General features: G+C 40.2%; 1 protein-coding gene across 1 annotated transcript; it reads left to right on the top strand.

Moving 5' to 3' along the window:
* Positions 1-3,744: 3,744 nt before the first annotated feature.
* LOC140302494 (immunoglobulin superfamily DCC subclass member 3-like) lies at positions 3,745-17,451 on the top strand. The gene is made up of 3 exons (XM_072381312.1): positions 3,745-4,065; positions 9,650-9,955; positions 17,357-17,451. Exons 1-3 carry the CDS (start codon positions 3,999-4,001, stop codon positions 17,449-17,451), a joined length of 468 nt encoding a protein of 155 aa, XP_072237413.1. The 5' UTR covers positions 3,745-3,998.
* The last annotated feature ends 1,354 nt before the right edge of the window (positions 17,452-18,805 follow it).

The following is an 18,805-nucleotide window of genomic DNA, read 5'->3' as shown; positions in this document are numbered from 1 at the left end:
TTTTTTTTCGTCGGCAAAATTGTTTGAATGTGTGTGTGTGTGTTTGTGTGAAAGAGAGGATAGATTTGAAAGAGGTTTGAGAGGTTTATGAGTCGTCATGTTGATGTTGTGAGTCAGGGGCATATAAGTACTGACGTGGTTACCTGAATGGTTGTAGAAGTGGGAAACAAAAACAGAAGCAGCAAATTAGCAACACCCAATTCTTCAGCACGAGACCGCCATCTAGTGGCCATTTAGAAAGGATCCCGTGTATTGAAGCTTTCTTTTTGTTAATGTTGTCCCTTGCATGACAAGAAGGCAAGCAAATCATTAATTTTCAATATTCCTAAAGATACATTGGCACCACTCTTCAAACAGCCAGAGGTTTAATTCATGATTGAAACAAATATAAGCTGATACTGTTGAAGCTATTTGGAATATATTGGGATTATGAGTTTTACAGCTTTTATTTTTGTTGTTCAGAATGCATTAGGATGAATAAAGACATACTGAAACATATTCTTATGTCACAGAAACGTTCTCCTTCATTTTTCCTTAATTGATTTCAGTTACTTTAAAGCAAAATTTCAAAAAGTGTCACAGGTCATAAAACATGTAAATGATAAAATGCAACCAGTAATAAAACACAAAGCAAGACTAAAATGCAGCTGATGTATTTTCAGTGAAAGTCATTATGCGTGATATGCATAAGTGAACAGATTGTTTTAAGAGCTTCAGGACAATAATTGACTTTTAATTACTCTCGCTATGATAGAAGATTAAAACTCTATTTTCACAACAGCATTATAAAGATGACTGAAATTAAATTAAAATTCTGTGAAATTTTAGCACATATAAGTGGAGAGTAAACAGATTTCAGCTTCTACTGATAAGTTAGAAAACATTGATATATATGAAAATATTGGCAGAATTTTTATTAGAGAGTGCATCTTTAAACCTGTTGTGAGTGATGGTTTTGATCACAAAGTGAAACTAAGAATTTGACACTTTTTTGTCTTACACATAACAGAGCGTTTGTTTCCAGTGGAATCCAATACAGTGAGTAAGACATGCTTGATTTCCTTTCCATAAAGGTCAGTTTGAATCAAGTGATTGGTTTCTTATAACATATGTTAGAGATTTTTTGCTGGTTTCTTTACCATGTTTGCCGTTCTTACTACAAATACCCCTGAGATTAACTCTATTACATTTTCTACACATCTTAAACGATCCATAATGAGGATCAGCTTAATGTTTCAGAGCAGCTTTAGGACTACATATAGCAACTCACACATCACGCCATACCAATTACGTTTGCCCTTCAGATTTTACATGCCCCACTCAGCAATTTAAAAATATACCAGTGATGTCCATTATTGGTGTAAATCGTCTTAATCACAGCTTCTGTTTTAGCCCATCCAGGCAATCTTTTTATGACTTAATGGACACCACCAATCCCAAATTCCCTTAATAATAAGATGGTAGCAAAAATATTACAGTAAGCATGTCAAATCCCCTTATTACTCTGTAGTCCCACTGTCAGTGGTGAAAGAAGCTCCAACATTATTGACTATAAATGCAAAGACGGCCACAATTTAAAAAGATGAAATGGTTAAAAACATTCCAAGAACATTTTCTCAATATCCTCAAAATTATTGAAAAATGTAAAGGTTTCTATTCTGCATAATATACAGACCCCTGCAAGTGATATAGCTACCCTGAGGTATGGCTGGTAAAACTAATTATCTGTGTGTATGCAATAATGTCTTATAATCAAGGTAGAGTTTATCTTAATTACTTTATATACGGTTAGATGGATCATTTGGCAAGCCCCCTCCAGTGAGTGGCAAAATAAACCTTAAAGGTTAATCATACATAAGGGGAGTTAATGATATCAAATTTGTATTTAGCATCGGGACTTTTGCTATAATATTTTTTATTTTTCAGTTGCTGTAGGAGTTGGGTTACTTTTCATCTTTAAACCATTAAACAGAACGTGAAGGTGTTCTGACTTCATGGAGCTTTATGGTTGCGTTTGGAGCAAAATATGTAATCGGGGTGGCTGTAGCTCAAGAGGTAGAATTTCCACAAACTGCTTGTGGAAATATCCTCAGGCAAAATGATGAACCTCACATTCCGCATCAATGTGTTCTTCAGCTGGAAGCTACTTTTGATAAAAACATCTGCTAAATAACTAATGTCATGTATTTAGTCATTTGGAAGAAATGAAGTCCCCTACTATATCCTATTTTAACCACTGTGACCATTTTACATGAACCCACAAGTGCACTGAACACAACAAAAGTTCAGAAAATGAAACAATAATAACAGTAAACACAAAAAGCAGAAATCTTAACAACAAATCACAGAAAAACTAATAGTACAGCCCCTGACAAAAATCTAAATAGACAATGTTTCAGCAAACAGTAAAAACAACAAAACTAACATTTTTTCTTCTTTTTTTGCACGTTTTCTGTTTTTGGTGAAAAGTTGTTGTGTTTTGCACCGCATGTCAACGGTATGTCAACATGTCTACTTTTTTGTCTATCTTTTGTGGAGGTATTCTATGTTTTATAGTGAAGCAAAATCTTGGAGGTCAGGGTCACTCGTTGCTTAAAACATTGCATCTGAAGATGTCACACTGTACACTGGGAAAATACGACAAGCATTTCTAATAGTACTGCTACAACTACTATATACTCCGACAGCTACTACTACAAATAATAATGATCAGTTATGACAATAATAATAAATCCTAATGGCCAAAATCATTGCCAACACTAACTGTGGTGACTTCACCTCAGAAAATAGTGAGTGTGAGTGTGAGCGTTATAGTTGAGAGGGAAGAGGGATTTGTACAGGGGACCTGTTCAGGGTGTACCCTGACTTTCGCCCGATGGCAGCCGGTATAGCCTCCAGCACCCCCACGACCCTGGATTGAAATAAACGGAGATAGAAAATGGATGGATGTACTCATATGGCATTTGTCCACAAGGTGGAGGTCGAGTACAGTTTAACACCCTCTGCTTTGTTGCAACTGAGTGCCAAGGATCACCCGAGCGTATTTATAATTTCAGGTTCACATGAGCTGAACCGTCAGCTTTAAATAAAACGCACACACCAAGCCAATTTCACAATTAGCCTTTTATTGTATTTATGGCACCAAGCTGAAACATTACAACTGTCGTGACATAATTATGGACAAAATGGTAAATGGATGCTTTTTTTTATTGAAACATTTGCATCATCACAATTATTTTTAAAATTGATTTTATCTAACTATGTGCAGCCTGTGACAGAAGCAATAGTGTCCATTCATTCGTTGTCTTCTGCTCATCCGAGCTTGGGTCAAAATATCGCTTAAAGTTTCATATCAGAGAAGCTGTGGTGATACCGTTCATGTATCTGTATCAGTGTTAGAGTCACTCACAACCCGATTACATCATAGTATCACTTTAATATATCCATTTATAAACGTTTCCAGTTGCCGTTGTTTGCACAATGCTGTATTGTAGCCTAGAAGGCTGTAGAGATAGTGGGTTACCGCTGACTGAGATGCAGAAATCCGATTGTTTTCGCAGGTTTCTCACGCGTTAGGAGCGAAACAGTCAGCAGTCGGCTCTTTTGTTCCCAGAGCAGATTCAGTGCGTGCCTGTGTGCGTGTGTGTGTGTGAAAGTAAGAACCCCCCCACACACACACACTCAAACACACGGATACATTGACACACACACATAGCCTAAACAGAGGCAGTCTTTAGGATACAGCAGAGTGCGTGAGGAGGATAGAGAGACCGGGATGCTGACAGAGTCCTGATAGATGGTTAAAATGGCGAGAGCTTGTTCGACCCCTGCGAGCCTCTAAGCCGTAGCCCTGTAGGTTGGAACATGTCGTAGCTGAAGCTGGAAATTTGTGTTGTTCTTTTTTTAAAAAACAAAACAAACAACAACAACAACAAAAAAACGCTGATTAATCTCACCACGTTGTTCTCTGCGAGTGCCGGAGTATTTTCTGTGTTTAAATGGCACCCACAAGACGCCGTCGCCTTGTTCCATGCTTTTTGGGAATTCTCCTGCATGCTTTAATAGGTAAGTGGCTCTACCTTACTACCAGGGCAGAGAATAATGGGGCAGGATGTGATAGCAATACATAGGATAACCACTGTCAGGCCGTTGCTCTCCGGAGCGTGGTGCTTGCTGAAAGCAGCAATAAGCATGTTATATTGGCAGGGTAACCCTGAACTTGGCTCCTCTTCGGAGTCCGTTTATATTTCGGCTACAAATGCCAGTTTGAAGCCATGTGCAATGCGGGATTTGTAGGGTAGTCTCCCTGTACTTAACCTGACGTTTTGTAGGGATTTCTATGCATTCTGCAGAATTTGTAGTGTTGCAAGCGCTTCATTGGCACACAACACAAGTTCAAATCCTGATGAGCTCATGTCAGGAAGCACCTTCATACTAGACTTGTGCCACTTATATAGTCAGCACCTTGTCTTTATATTTGTTTCGACTCCAAACTAATGAATGTTCAGGTTTTTTAGTGGTGCTTTGAGAAAGTCTTTTTTTCCAAAAACCCCAAATTTTGCAGGACTGAAGTAATCAACAAATCCCTTCTGGAGATAAATTTTCCAGTACAACTTAGAAATTGAGCTGAGTTTAATTCCATATCAGGGGACTTCAAAAGTGGATGGATTTATTGACTGGCCAGTCATTAGAGCACACCACCCTGTGGCTGGGTGGAATGACAGTGGTTATTGCTCTGAGAATAGATTAAAAGACTGTGGTTATTGCCTGCTGGGGAGAATATTTGTAGAGATTAAATGTCAAGACTGTCTCTCTCCTCCTTTTCAAATTTTCCTCTGCATCCCTTTGTTTGCCATGACAGTCACTTTCTCTCTCTTTGTGGGGGCCCCTTAATTCAAAGGCTGGAGAGAGTATTGAGTATTTGCAAAGCATACCACACAGGGACCCACAAAGGCCCCGCTGGAATCATAGAGGCTTGTGGTTCATAACATGTTTCGCTCAGAGGACTGGGAACAAAAACGTCAGAAACACACACTCGTCTCTGTGATGGATGCAGTTCCAATCTACCCATCCCATTGAAGAGATGAAGCTCTTTCATGTGCTCGTCTGCCTCAGAGAGTAGATTAGGTTGAGATAAAGGCACTTTTTATGGCATTTTAAGCGGTGATGATAAGAGTGAAATAAGCATTGAGATGAATATCTGCATTAGATCTGTAATGGGCTGAAAAGGTAAAAGTCCAAAACAAAAAGGAAGAGATAACTCAGCGAGTCTCTTGATGAGAAGTTTAGGTTTTTAATTTTGTTTGGTTTGAAGGGAGCGTATGAGATATTATTATCGCAGCAACACATCAGTGGCACGATGAATGATCTAATCCACAGTTTCAATGTGGAAGAAAGAGAGGAAAGCATCAATGTGGAGTCAAAGCACAGCTGAGGACCCTCACTTAACATCCTGCTCTGCCAACTAGCATGTCTGTAAGCTCCTTTATTATAATCCATAGTATATTTAGTTTATCGCTATAAGGGCTGTTACTGTGAGAGAAGAGTATGCTGTACAACTGGCTGAGGGAGCTAAACATTGCAACAGCTGCCCTACTTTCTCCTCAACTCGTGGACTATATTTCTCAGTATCCTTGTGTTGCATTTAACTCCTGTAATCTTTATCAATACCTGTTTGGTACGATCATCACTGAGCTTATATTGTTACAAAAGGAGTGAAATACATACAATTGAATGCCCATTAATGGACATGAGCATTAAGGTGCCAGAGCAGATAAGTGTTAATTAAAAATTTATCAAGGAGTAACCTATAGGAGGGAATGTATGTGTCAATGCAGCATGCATAGTTTTCCCTGTGGAGAGAGAATAAATATTGCTTTTCTGCCAGAAATTACTGACTTCATATTAAAGAATTTGAGCTGTTCTGTGGATGCTCATTTTATTAGCTCCTTAAACTGAAGTTTTTGTGGCGTTTGATATATGCACTTCATCTGAAACTGGAGGATGCTCTCAAAGGGTTTCTGATTTTTTTTTTCTTTTTTTAATGTGTTCCTATTTAATACACAATACTCATATGAAACACAGTTGCCTGACTTCCCTTTATTTGAAGTGCAAATCCTGCTTAATCTCTTTGTCTGCTGTTCGGTGCAAATCGAAATTATAAGATAAATCCACTATCAAGAGTACAAAATGATATTCTACATTTAAAGCAAATATAGTATATGCTGCAGACTTATGTCAGTGCAAATATGATCACTTGTTCTTAATACGTTGTCTTTATTATCACGGTGAAATTTACATTATTCATTTAAAATGGTCATATGTAACCTGATGCCACAAGAGTGTCACATTATGATCATCAAGACACATGAACATTGACTTTTTAAAATAGTAAACATGAAAGCAAGGTCAGCAATTAACAGTTAAAAGTTTTACAGTCATAAGCTCTTTAAAGTCATAAATGTAACATTTCAAGTATTTTTATTCCATGTGTAGTTTCTTCAGAGGTTGAGAAGTAAAATGATTTTTCAGATGGTTAAGCCTCCAGAAAACTATCAGGTTTTAAAGGGCTTTTTGAAACAAAACAGGAGGCCAGAATGGCTTAGATACATTATATTATACTTCTAAGACAATGTTCAGTCATTTTTACTCGAAAAGATTATTAGTACAGGGCCATCATGTGATATGATGTAAAGCAGTTGTGTCAGGATCCCATAATACCTTTGCCTTGCAGCTTTTAAGAAATCTGTGGAGAATCCTGTGCTCTGTCAGCTGTGCTCATGCCTTCTAACCACATCTGTCTGTCAGGAGATGGTGTGTCCATCCTCACTGTACTGTTGCAGCTGTAAACCTTTGTGTCAGCTCATCACACTTATCTATCAATAGTTAGTAAGAGGCAGCATGAGCCACACTAACCCAACCTTTGTCACTGTTACCCGGTAATCCTACATGATTGTGTCTTCATGAAAAGAGCATTAGGCTGTGTCTCTGTGTCTGTCTCCCTGTCGTACCATGAAAATCCACTCCCATGTAGATTAATGGGTGTGGACGTGTAGTTTTGACATGATCTCCTGCCACTATGTTCCTACAGCTGTGCTCTAAATCTCCATCCACACACTCCTGCGGGCTCAGCATTCACAGATGACCGTGATCTTTTTATTGTCTTCTTATCTCCTGTGTCTCATTGGATCTGTCTTATAATTAGCTGTTGTGCTCAAAACTATTTTCTCTGACATTTCTCACACTGCTGTTTGTGACCTTCTACCCACCCAGAGCTCAGAATTGCATTAGCCGGTCACTCAGGCAACATGCTTTATTCATCAGGAAGGCAAGAATCCCAAAGTCACGTTGTCCTGGCTAATGGAAGAAACTCTGATTACTTGAACACAAAATCATTAACGTTTGTTTTATCCAACTCTAATCAATGACGTCCCAAAACATTAAACACTGAGCTGTTATCCTGCTTGCTGCAAGATGTGATACCATTGACAAGTGTCATTTATCAGCTTTGAAAGCTACAAATAAAAAGCCTCCAACTTATTGCAATCTATCTAACGCGAAAGAAGGCTGAGCATAAAGCTTGCTATGTTTGAGATATCTCAAAATTTTTCTACAGAGGTATTTTGCTCAGGATATAATTCTCTTTGAGAATTATACATGCTTGGACCAAAAAATGATCCACAAGTGTCACTGACTGGAAGTATGACTCCTGTTTGTTATCTGCTGGTTGCTTCCTATGTGAAAATGGGATCTTTGTTGAATCAAAGGGGATGGAGCTCTGTGGCCAGCATCATTTTGGAGGACAGAAGCTGTGCAGGCTGACGGATCACCGTCTGCCAGCTAAGGGTTAAATATTTCTGCGACACCACCCCCTTGTTTTTCACAACTGGTAGCACTGATGTCTCTCTGGTCTCATGGCCATTTTACTTACCGTGCTCGCTGAGGGAAAAAGGGGAGGGGGGCCTGTAAGGAAAGGACACAGGAGCAAGGGTAGAGGAAGAGGAAATGTTCCTGTGCATTATTCTCCATATGGGGGAGTGTGCCAGTGAAAACCTTCCCAGCTCCTAAGGGGGACTATTGCGCTTCTGGAATTTGTGGGATGAAGCCAGAGGTTCTCTGTTTTGACCCTTGTGCTTTGCCCCCCTCCGTTGCCCTCTCCTAGCCCGTCCCACCAGATTCCAGGGCCTGGGGCAGAGACTGGTAGTGCTTAGTCCATCAGCAGCTGAAACATGATACCAAGAGAGTGCGCTGAGCTCCTCTTTTAGTACCAAGTCAGGTCAGGCCATTTACATCCTTTATTTATTGTTCTCTTACCCCCCTATTTACCCTCAGAAACCACAAATACAGAAAATCAGATCTACTCACATCCTCATAGACTGAAAACATCACCACAAACAAATGTAAGCCACTGGGAGTTTACAGTGAGAGCAAGATTTTGTGTTAAAGGTTGAAAAGGAAAGCACATTGATGGTTTCAAAGTTGCAGCCACTTGTTCCAGTCCAAACCTACAGTATAGTACAACACAAGAAGACACATGTTCTGGATGTATTGGCTCTAAAAAACCCATTGTCCCTTGTGACTGTAGCCTTGAGGTAGCTCAGTCAAAGCACTTTTTTCATGCGGTGCAAGTGATGTTACCAGGACATAAAGAGATTTATTTTTGTTTGTGGGTTGTTATGAAAATTATAATCCCTCCCACTACAGCTGCAGTTATGACCTTGGATTGTCAGAATAGTAGGTATTAAAGAAAAAAGAGTGTGTGAGCTTATGCAGCTTTTGTAAATTTGCAGAAAATAGAAAGATAAAGATTAAGATAAAGATAAAAGATAAAGATTATAGTGGTATTTATCAGAATGGATGAATTGTAACCCAGGCAGCGCACTCATCTGTTTAATCTATACACAATGCTTTGAGAGAATCCGAAGAGAATAAAGATCACACACTGCCCATTTGAGCGTCTTTGCTCAAATGATTTTAGAGTTTATTTCAAGATTCTACTGTTAAACCATTCCCTGGTTTGGCTTCTGAACATATATCTCGAGGTTTTTCTTTTTTTGCTCTCATGCTGACCCTTTGATCTTCTGATCAGGGTATCAACCCCCTAAAGATCCAATCCTCTAAACTTTGAATTAAAGGCGATTGTACAATCTTTAGAAAAAGTCTGGTCTTTTTGCTGAAAATGTATGCACAATACCTCGAAACTGACATGAAAGATGAGGTGGAGAAAACAGGGTGTTATAGTAAAACCAGGAGAAAATATTACCATGCACACATGGTTGTCCTTTGCATTAATTTGTTTTTAAAGGAAATGTTGTGAGGAGTTTCAGGAGATGCAAAACATGGTGAACCATATGTACATAAGTACGTAGTTGGAAATGGATTAATATACACATTTATATGATTGTACAGCTTCTCTTTGTCAGGGGAGACAGAAGAGAAGTTCCTAACCAGACTGAAACTGCAGATGCTGTTTCTCTTGTTTAGATATTAACCCCAAATCATCTGAGGTGCCACTACGTAGATAACTTTTACAAAAGTGGTTTAAGTCATTGTTTATTCCTTAATATTTAGATATTTAGCTTGTCAACAAGGGGACCATTCATGTTCAGCTAGATGTCTGACATCTGTGACTGTGTTCATGTGTCTTCAGGGGTGACGTGTGAAGCAGAGCTCTCCTTCACCTTAGAGCCCAGTGACATCATCGCTGTACAGGAGCAGCCACTCATGCTGCACTGCCAAGTGGACGGCATCCCACCAATCACCACACACTGGAGGCACAATGGCCTGCTCTTAACTCAGGACCAGCATCATACCACCTTCATCAATGGCTCGCTCCTGATCGCTCACTTCCAGAAGACCAAGTCTGATGGCTCATCTGATGAGGGCGACTACGAGTGCATGGCCCAGAATTCTTTTGGGCGGGTGGTGAGCCGCAAGGCCCGTATTCAGGCAGCCAGTAAGTCTCTCTGTTGGTCTTTTACTGTCATGAAGGCTGTATTTGCTTTTCTGGGTTTTTTTTTTTTAAAGATGAAGCTAAGCAAGTCTGCTAACATGCACTTTATACCTGAGTGGGTTTACTATAACGCCAAAAATAAGTGAAGTGCAAAAAGTAAAATCAAAGTGGTTATGACATGGATGGAGTGACTTGTTTACAGTTTAACTATGATGGATATATAAATCCAAACAAATGCGCTTTTAGCTGTTTTGAACTCGGCACTTGTTGTGGAGGTGAATTATGGATGAAAATTCGCTGTTGCTGCAGATCACTTTGCTTAAAACTGCTGGATGCTTTTAGCTGCCCAGTTGTAAACTGTTCACTTAATATTCTAACTTTATCTTGAACCTGGCAGTTTGTGTGCATCTGATTTTGTTGTAATGAGCCAAACATGCTCTGACTTAAGTTTGATTAAGTTGTGATTTGTTGCATTTACAAATGCGAACATTGTAATTAAAACACCTCCTTAAGTAATCACGTTTTGGTCCAGTCCCAGTCGACCGAGTGCTGCTGTGAATGTAAACACGCTTAATACATCTCTGGCTGTGTCATCATTTGAATATTTTAATGTAATTCTTTGAGTTTAATGAACTTTCTGATGCTCGTCTCCAGTGCTACTCAGAAATTTAAGCCTTTAAATGTAGCATTAACAAGCGCTCATGCTGAGAGTCTCCCAGCTGCTTTGTAAGCGTGCAATAAGCTTGAGGCAACTTAGCAACCTACTCGCTGGTAGAAGCATCGAGATGCATTTTCTCTTGCTTGACTACAAGACCCTTTATTAGAAGAAATTCTGGTTCATCATTAAGTTCCCAGAATTGTTGCCATGGTTCATCTTCACTGCATTTCTATCACATCACAGTAAGACAATCTGACGCTCCGTCCTCCTCGCTTGTCTTTTGTCTCACGGCGTGCATTTCTCGTTATGCTTGAATCAAAGACTTCGGGGATGTGCACTCCCCCGGCGGCTTTAGTGATAGTGTTCTGTTCCACTCTGTGCCGAGTTAAGACTATATTCTGTAAGACAAAGATGGACAAAGGCTCACAGAGGCCTGTTGATTCCTGGGCTATGTGTAGACAGGATACTGCTGTGCTGTTGTGACCAATACAGCTTTTCCACTCAGTGGGGTATAGAGGTTAGCATAGACGTCTCACTAACGGAAGGGAAAAGTCACTTCAGCTCAGTGGCTGTCCCTGTCAAGCACATGCAAGCTTTCAAGGCTTCTCTAAAGAGTCTTTCTTTTCAAAGGTTATCTTGAATCTCCCTTTGTCGCACTTTTTTTTTCATTATTTTGCATGAAATATTTGCAGGGAAAAGTTAGCAGTATGGTGTCTCTACCTGGTGATTTTAGAGAATTAATTAAAATGAATATAAATTAATTTAGGTCCAAATATTTAGCAAAATAAATTAAATCACTTGAACAGCTTACAGAAAAGAACAATACATTCTGCTGCACTGCAGCAGTATATATGTTTTCAGCTTCATTATCTGATAGCATTGTTTATTTTTTTCCCTTAACTTGAAATAAGTAATGACATTTATGACTTAGGTAACCTGTTTGAATGCCACATGCACTAATCAGTGCTTTGAAGGGCTGCTGTAACCCTAGTGTGCACTCAGAAGGACATTTGTGCTTTAAAGACACAAATGCATATTTCAACAAGAATGGATCTGGTATTAAAAGTGTTGATGACACTGACTGAACAGCGAGAGATCATATTTTCTGCTGCAGGCATCCAGCAATGACACCATTGTACTCGGCCAATAATTGAGATTTCTCTCAATAGTTGTGAAGCACATAATAAGGACACATATTTCAAAATGTTTTAATGTAATGTCAAATCATCTTTGAGGTTAAACCTCCGCAAATTATTAACATATTTCATAGTTGAAGAGTTCGGCACTGTTCCGGCATGAAAAATGAAGAGTTTGTGTTGAGCAATCCTCTGTCTTGCTGAATAAACTGTGAAAAAAAAAATCCTTGTAGTTCACCTGTCGGCTCAAGTTCATTCTCATTCATGTTTGGATTCTCCTGTTATGGCTGTGTTTTTGTCTCCAACAGACCACATCCAGCTATTCCCTTAAACTCGTATTGATTAGGATTACTAGAGGATTACTGCAAATCCAAGTCTGACCTCTGACCTTTTTTGGCTGTGTTGAATAGTCTTTTGACAAAGCGTAGAATGAGTAATGGCCTCTGTTATATTGCCACTCCCCTCTAGAGTCCAGACAAGAAGCCATTACTGATAATAATCTCTCTTGATTTTGATAATTATCGTTACCCACTAATTCTCTTTAACAAGATCAGTGGTGTGTATCCTTGACTGTGGGTTTGACAATGTTTTATTTTCTATGAGAGAAAAATGTTTTCGATGTCAGGTTTATGATGCATTGCGAACGCTTTTAGTTATCGTACATGACTTAAATTCTCTGATTTTAGGCAGACATAACAACTTTGCCAGCTTTGTTTCCGATTATAGTATAGGACAGTCTTTATAGATTATTTTTAGCAGTGTAAATTCAGTAAAATTTTAATCATCCCTCAGCGCTCAGTTTCTGTTGCTTCTCAGCCTCAGAATTACTGCAGGCGCCTGTTCAGTCTACAAGTGTTCCCCTGTTGATAATGTTTGAGTTTGTTGGGCTATAATTTTTTAGGCCTTTAATGCAAACTGTTACAAGGGTTTGGATGATCTGTTTAATAATTTTCTCTCATGGATATAAATGATTAAGTATTAAACGTTTTCATGTTTTTTATCAGGCGAAATACTCCAAAACGGGTAAATGCTCTCCCTACAAATGTTACTGACAAGTGTTTGTTTTTTCCTTCTCCAAGTGTTTGTTAATGTTGTTGCGCTCTTTGTGTAGTTGAGATCATTTGCTGTGTAATAGTTCTTCTTACAACAGAACTCTGACTTGTACCACTGTGATGCAATGGGTGGTGTGATTACTGAAGTCTCTTTATAGCCCTCCCAGTGGATAGAGACTCCATCTTACCTTTCATTCTACCACTCTCCATAAATTTCACTTTTTATTTGCTTGACAAGCGTTTGTGCGCGCTCACAGTCGGGGGGCTGGTGTTGGACGGACCCCCCGCTGCACGTCTAAATCGGTGGTCAGTCTTGGAAAGACTTTTTTTCCTCACAAATGTTATCTCTTTGATGGTCAGCTTCTCACTCTTTTTGCATCTCACCCTCTTTCCTCACTTTCACAAGGACCTCCTCATTAGCTTGGGTTCAGGAAGCTTTTCATCATTTGGATGAATGACAAGCCTGGTACAGTGGACCCAGGCAGAGCCCCTCCCCCACAGCACATCCGCGTCACCAGGCAACACTCCACAAAAGCCCCCTGTTACAAAATAGCTTTTAGGATCAATTGAAATGAATTGCTTTTGTCTTTTTGTGAGAAATTAATTGGAAGGAGTTGAACCTTTGTCATGAAATGTTTTTTGTGGAGAGACCACAGTTGACCTCATGGACCACTTTAAAGGCACATATATGTAATTATTGAGAGCCCCCCACCCCCCCCAAAAAAGAACATATGATAACTTGTTGTAGGTCTTGTTCTTTTTACAGATTCCTTCATGAATTCAGACCCCTTTAAATATGGTGAATTGCTTTGCTGTTATGACTGCAGCATTTAGAATGAGACTGTAATGAGAAGAGGAACTCAGGGGGCCTGGTGAGGTTGAGAAGATGGAGGATGCCTGTAAAAATGCCTGTTTATACCCGTGCCTTTCATTTGTGTGAATTTAATCCTCTCAAGGATATAAATGCAAAAAAAGTGGGGTATCAAGCCTGATGCAACTTTTAAAAGCTGGGTGGACGGCTTGCCACGAGTAGCTTTTCAGACTCAGACAGCAGTTTGTAAGAGAGATTTATGTGGAGCTCATGCTAGTTTACATGAGAGTGCTTGTTTGTGATGTGCATGCGTGTGTTCAGACAGTAGCTCTTCATCACACTCCGGCCCTTGTCCCCCCTCCCCTTTTCACAGCCTCCCGCCTGGGTGAATGCTGAAGCTCCATCCCTGCATCTCCTCGTAGCTTTCTTTGTCTGCCAGCCAAACCCCACCCTGGATATGCTTCACTCCTCTCCTGCCCTTGCTCCTTTCTGCCCACTCGCCACGATGCAAACAATTCCTCTCTTCATATTGATTGGTCAAATATTGTTTTGACATTTAAACATGGATGCTACTTGCCATTCTCAAGCAATGGAGATTATGTTCATGCATGTTTGACATGGAACATTTATGTTTGTTATGTTTTTTGAGGAGGAGTTATTCCATCTTGCTATTCCATGCCACCAAACTACAAATATAGTGTTACTCTTGCACAAATCGTTCCACTCGTTGCTATTCCTGACTTGAAAACATCATATGGAGTATGAGTGCATATGGACACGGCTGATGATCGCCCTGTTCCTTCTGTTGGGCAGGTATGTGGGCTGATGTTAACCCAAAGTGCTTCCTCCTGCTGTGTGGTCAGTGTTTCTCCATCTGCCTGCCAGTGTGCCAGAAGGATTGAGGAAAAAAAAGCTTTTTTTCCTTATTTTTCATACGATCGAGGCGGGCTGAAACAATGGGAGCTCTGACCTCTACTGTGTAATTACACCTAAAACCGGTTATTACTGTACAGCTTCAGTTCAAACTCTTGATCCAAGAGATCCTTATTACCTGATTGTGCATGCTGTGTTTGAATAGAAAATACTTTTGTCCTTCAGAATAAGTTAAAACAGGTCAATTTTCTAGCTAAGGAAACATTGGACAATTTTATTGTCTCTCAATGTCTCCACTGTTTACAAAGATGGCATTTGTTCTCTAAGGATTGTTTAGTTATCAAGGAGGTAAATGAACAGCTGCACTGAAAACCCACTATGACAGTTTTGAAGATTTTAATTAACAAATGCCTAAAGTTATCTACCTCTCTTGAGTAAAAGGGCCACAGTGAATCTCCATTATGCTTGAAGATAACACATGATTGACCTTGGAGCTCTGAAAAATCACCAAGAGTTCCCATACTGCTGTCTGAATGTCTTTGTTTGCTGTATGTCTTCATATTATGGGGGAAAAGGGGTTGCAGTTTCAAATTGGGCTTCAGAGAGATTTTCAAGCTAATTACAATTTTAGTCACTTCATTTAGCTAATTGCTAATCAAATATTAATTATGTTTTAGAGGAGAAGTAATAATACTGCATGGTGGGGAACAGAAAAAAGCATCCACTTTAAATTGCTTTGCAGAGTTGCATTAATTGCGTTCATTATATGTCCTGTGTAATGAGCAGCAAATGCAAAGAAAAAAGAGCACATTGCTTTTGTGTGTGCTCAGATTCTAAGCCATGCTAACAAAGCCTCAGCCACACATAGAGCACAAACGTGCATGGAGAGCTATAACCATCCTACCGTACCTGCTTCAAAAAGTCAGAGCTGAGCTACTGTGTGGAGCAGAACGGGCACCCTTAAGCTCTAAAAATATCTGCCAGTGTAAACAGCATTTCATGGCAAATGGAGCTCCTCAAGATGGCGAACTGAGGAGTGGTGGCACTGCTGGGTGAAGGAATTATTTATCTTTTAAAAAAAAAAATATTAATCTTATTCCTCTAGGCGCACATTAATTCTGATGTTATATTTATCCAGTGTATTTCATGGCATGATATAATGATAAATGAATGTCATATGAATGTCCATGTGGCACCTTCAAAAACAGCTTTTTACACAAAGGTAAAAACATCAGCACATGATAGCCTTCATGTATGAACATTATATGTGCCGAATGTACTCATACACAAACCTTGACCTTGCTCTTTTCCCACTGTGCCAACTTTTTAGCAGCTGCTCTTAACAGCTGTGTACACTGCAGCTGATCAGCCACACCATGCACATTGAGATAATCTCTTTTTATTCAATTATCATGCAAAGTAGCGTTAACGTCTTGAATGGATAGGAATCATATAGGAAAGTGTATGTCTGGTTGGATTATAACAATGCCATGCTATACAAGTCATTATATTGAACCTGAATGGCCTGTTGATTAAACAAAGATCGACCAAGATCTTAGTTGACATTCAAGTTCAGCGCCAGGTTTGCACTGTGTGTTTGTGTCCCTAATTTTGTGTGCATGTTTGACTCTGTCTGTGGCAGTCTTCGGACCACCCTATTCTCAAACAAACAAATGAATAGGGGGCCTAAAATTCCTTCTGCCTGCTTTTAAGGCTCATAAGAGGGAATTCCTGAGTAATAGAGGTGAAAGGTGAAAGGAGAAAGAGCAGAGTCCAGGGCAAAGGTTAGATGTGGCAGAGTATGGGTCCAAATGTGGTATTTTCCTTGATCCCTTCTTCATTAAGGTTCTATTTTGGGGTTTGGAGGCATCATGTCACGCTTTTGTAAGGTTTAGGTTCAGTTCTGGCAGCAGGATATCAAATTTTATCAATAGTCATATTTCCTAAGGATGGAAACACAAGGATGTGTGGGTTTGTTTTGAGCGTGTATGTTGGTGTTCCTATGATTCCAGAGTTGACTATGGGCTTGGCGAGCTCTCCCTTCTGCCCCGTCACTGCGCTTCACTACACTTAACAGAGGCTTTATGGCCAGATTGTGCTGTTAAAATTCTTTACAGGGTCTGCACCGTCCACCAATAAAAACACCAAAACTCCCTCTTCCTGTCCTCTCCTTGGCATAAATTTTGTTCTGCATATTTGAAAACGTGGAATAAGGACAAAGAAGAGAAGCCAGTGGGAGATGATTTTATCTCCCTGTCAGTTTTTCACACACTCAGAGAGAAACACACACACGCATACACACATGGGCCCCTCAAACCAGTTTTCCACTTTGTTTAAGCAGGGATCAGGAAATCTTTCTGCCAATAAGCAGAGGAGGCTGAGACAAAGGCCAGTCAGTGATGGGCAGGCGGCTGCTTTCCTTTGGGCCTCAGCCACTTCTCGCTCACTAGCCTGCATGTGTGTGTGTGTGTGTTTTGGGGTACCACACGGCACGAAGCAGCACCTATTGTGAAATGCAGAGCACTGGAGTGGCTGGGAACAGGCAGAGGCTGAGGAGATGTTCAGCCTCTGGTGGCTCTGTTTTGTGGTCATGGCATGAACATTTGTTGTCCTGGCCGACCCTGCTAGCTGCGGCTGAGGCCCCTTTTGTCACTGCTGACTCCGGGTGGGTGTGTTTCCCCTTGCACCCTCCTCCCAGCCTCTTTCTTCTCCCCTGTTGCAGCATTGACTTAGAAATAGAGGGGTCAGAGGTTGCGAGGGGCTGGACCATAGAGAGGGGGGTCTATCTGGGAAACTCTGACCTTTTTGTGTGCACTAGTGCAGAATACCCCTCCCATTTTTTATTCTCCTCCCATTATGTTTCCCCTCCTCCAGTGCTGCACCTCCTGCTCATTCCCCACTGGGGACCCATCCCCCTGTCTGATGGCCCTGGGGCAGTGGCAGTGACCTTGGCTTTGGCAGGGAAATAAAGTGGCCCGAACCTGTCACTGCATCACATCTCCAACCCTGCCCTTTCCCAAACAAGCAATGCAGCAATGGAGTAACAACAGCAGCATAAGCACAATCTCTTTCCCGAAGAAGGAACACATATTTGCCTCTGTCATGCATTTTCTGGTTGTCCATGAAGGCTTAGTAGTTTGTCTCTATTTCATTCTTTAGTTCTTCGGTTTCTCATCTCATGACTTAAACTTGGCATCAGGAATTTTGAAAATTCTACTTTTTTCCCCCAATGACTTATTCTTCATTAAAGCAATTATTTCACCTGCATTGACAGGGCTTAGCAAATACACACATAATCTTAGAAGTCCTGCCCTCAAAGTTAAGTTGCCAGTTTTGCAAACGATAATCTAAAAAACAGAGAGCTCTGAGAAACATCAATGACTTTCATGTTTGCTATAAAAATAAGGTCTTAAAAAACAGATAAGTTAATACGGTAAGTGATTGTGGGAGGAAATTCTTGGCTTATATGTGTACATGCAACGTTAGTGTCTTCATAGTGTAATGTAAAATGAGGGATTATCGTATCAACATGAACTCACTGAGATCCACAGTCTTTACTCTTTTTTTTTCTTCATCGTTGTCACAGAGCCTCTGAAGTGTTTGGGGTCAAAAGCCTATCAGGCTGCAGTGTGTGTGGAGTTGGTCACCAGGGATGAAATGAATTCCACAGGAACCAATTAGAAGAGGTTACTGCTGCATGGTACAGGATGAAAGATTTCTGGGATAGACAATTTCCTCCTGACAACCTGTTTGCAGTGTAATTTCACTCACAGGGATTGCTTTTGGGAATCTGGTGACTGTGAAATAAGTGCATCAAGAGACCTATATTTAAATCATTATCTAAAATGCATGATATTATATTGTTAGTAAAGAAGAGATATGTTTTTATTTCTTTGTGAAATTAGAAAAAAAATGTTCGATGTTTTATTAATTTTTGACTTCCACAAGCAGGTTACAGACCATAGAAAAGTAATCATAAAAACTATAAAGAAACTATAGAGAAGTTGTGAGTAAAATAGAGTGAGCATGTGGTCTCAAGCGATATCGAGACCCCTCTGGCTCTGGAGGCTGGACCTTAAACGACAGAGGAACATTCTATTTGGATGCTGGGCCATGACCTCCTAACCCCAACAGCCTTGTTTCCAGTGCAGTGTTCGACAGAAAGAGGGATGTGAAGCGTCAGCAGTGTCGTTTAGCTCACAGAAGCACAGCTCTGCTGTTAGAACATGCTGGAAAACTGCTCGTAATTCATCTCTGTAACATGTGCATTACCAACGCTTAAGTTCACGTAATGTACTGATATGTCCATGTGCAGGGCTCATG

Source organism: Leuresthes tenuis, unplaced genomic scaffold (assembly GCF_036924035.1).
Source record: "Leuresthes tenuis unplaced genomic scaffold, fLeuTen1.0.hap1 SCAF_2, whole genome shotgun sequence".
Classification (NCBI taxonomy): Eukaryota; Metazoa; Chordata; class Actinopteri; order Atheriniformes; family Atherinopsidae; genus Leuresthes; species Leuresthes tenuis.
This window is presented reverse-complemented; position numbering and strand designations above follow the sequence as displayed.

What these genes read in the sequence shown, in the direction of transcription:
- LOC140302494 (XM_072381312.1), top strand. Translation starts at nt 3,999, where the DNA reads ATGGCACCCACAAGACGCCGTCGCCTTGTTCCATGCTTTTTGGGAATT. An exon ending in TCTCCTGCATGCTTTAATAG is followed by an intron (nt 4,066 to 9,649) that starts GTAAGTGGCTCT and finishes ATGTGTCTTCAG; the next exon opens with GGGTGACGTGTGAAGCAGAG. An exon ending in GGCCCGTATTCAGGCAGCCA is followed by an intron (nt 9,956 to 17,356) that starts GTAAGTCTCTCT and finishes CCCCTCCTCCAG; the next exon opens with TGCTGCACCTCCTGCTCATT.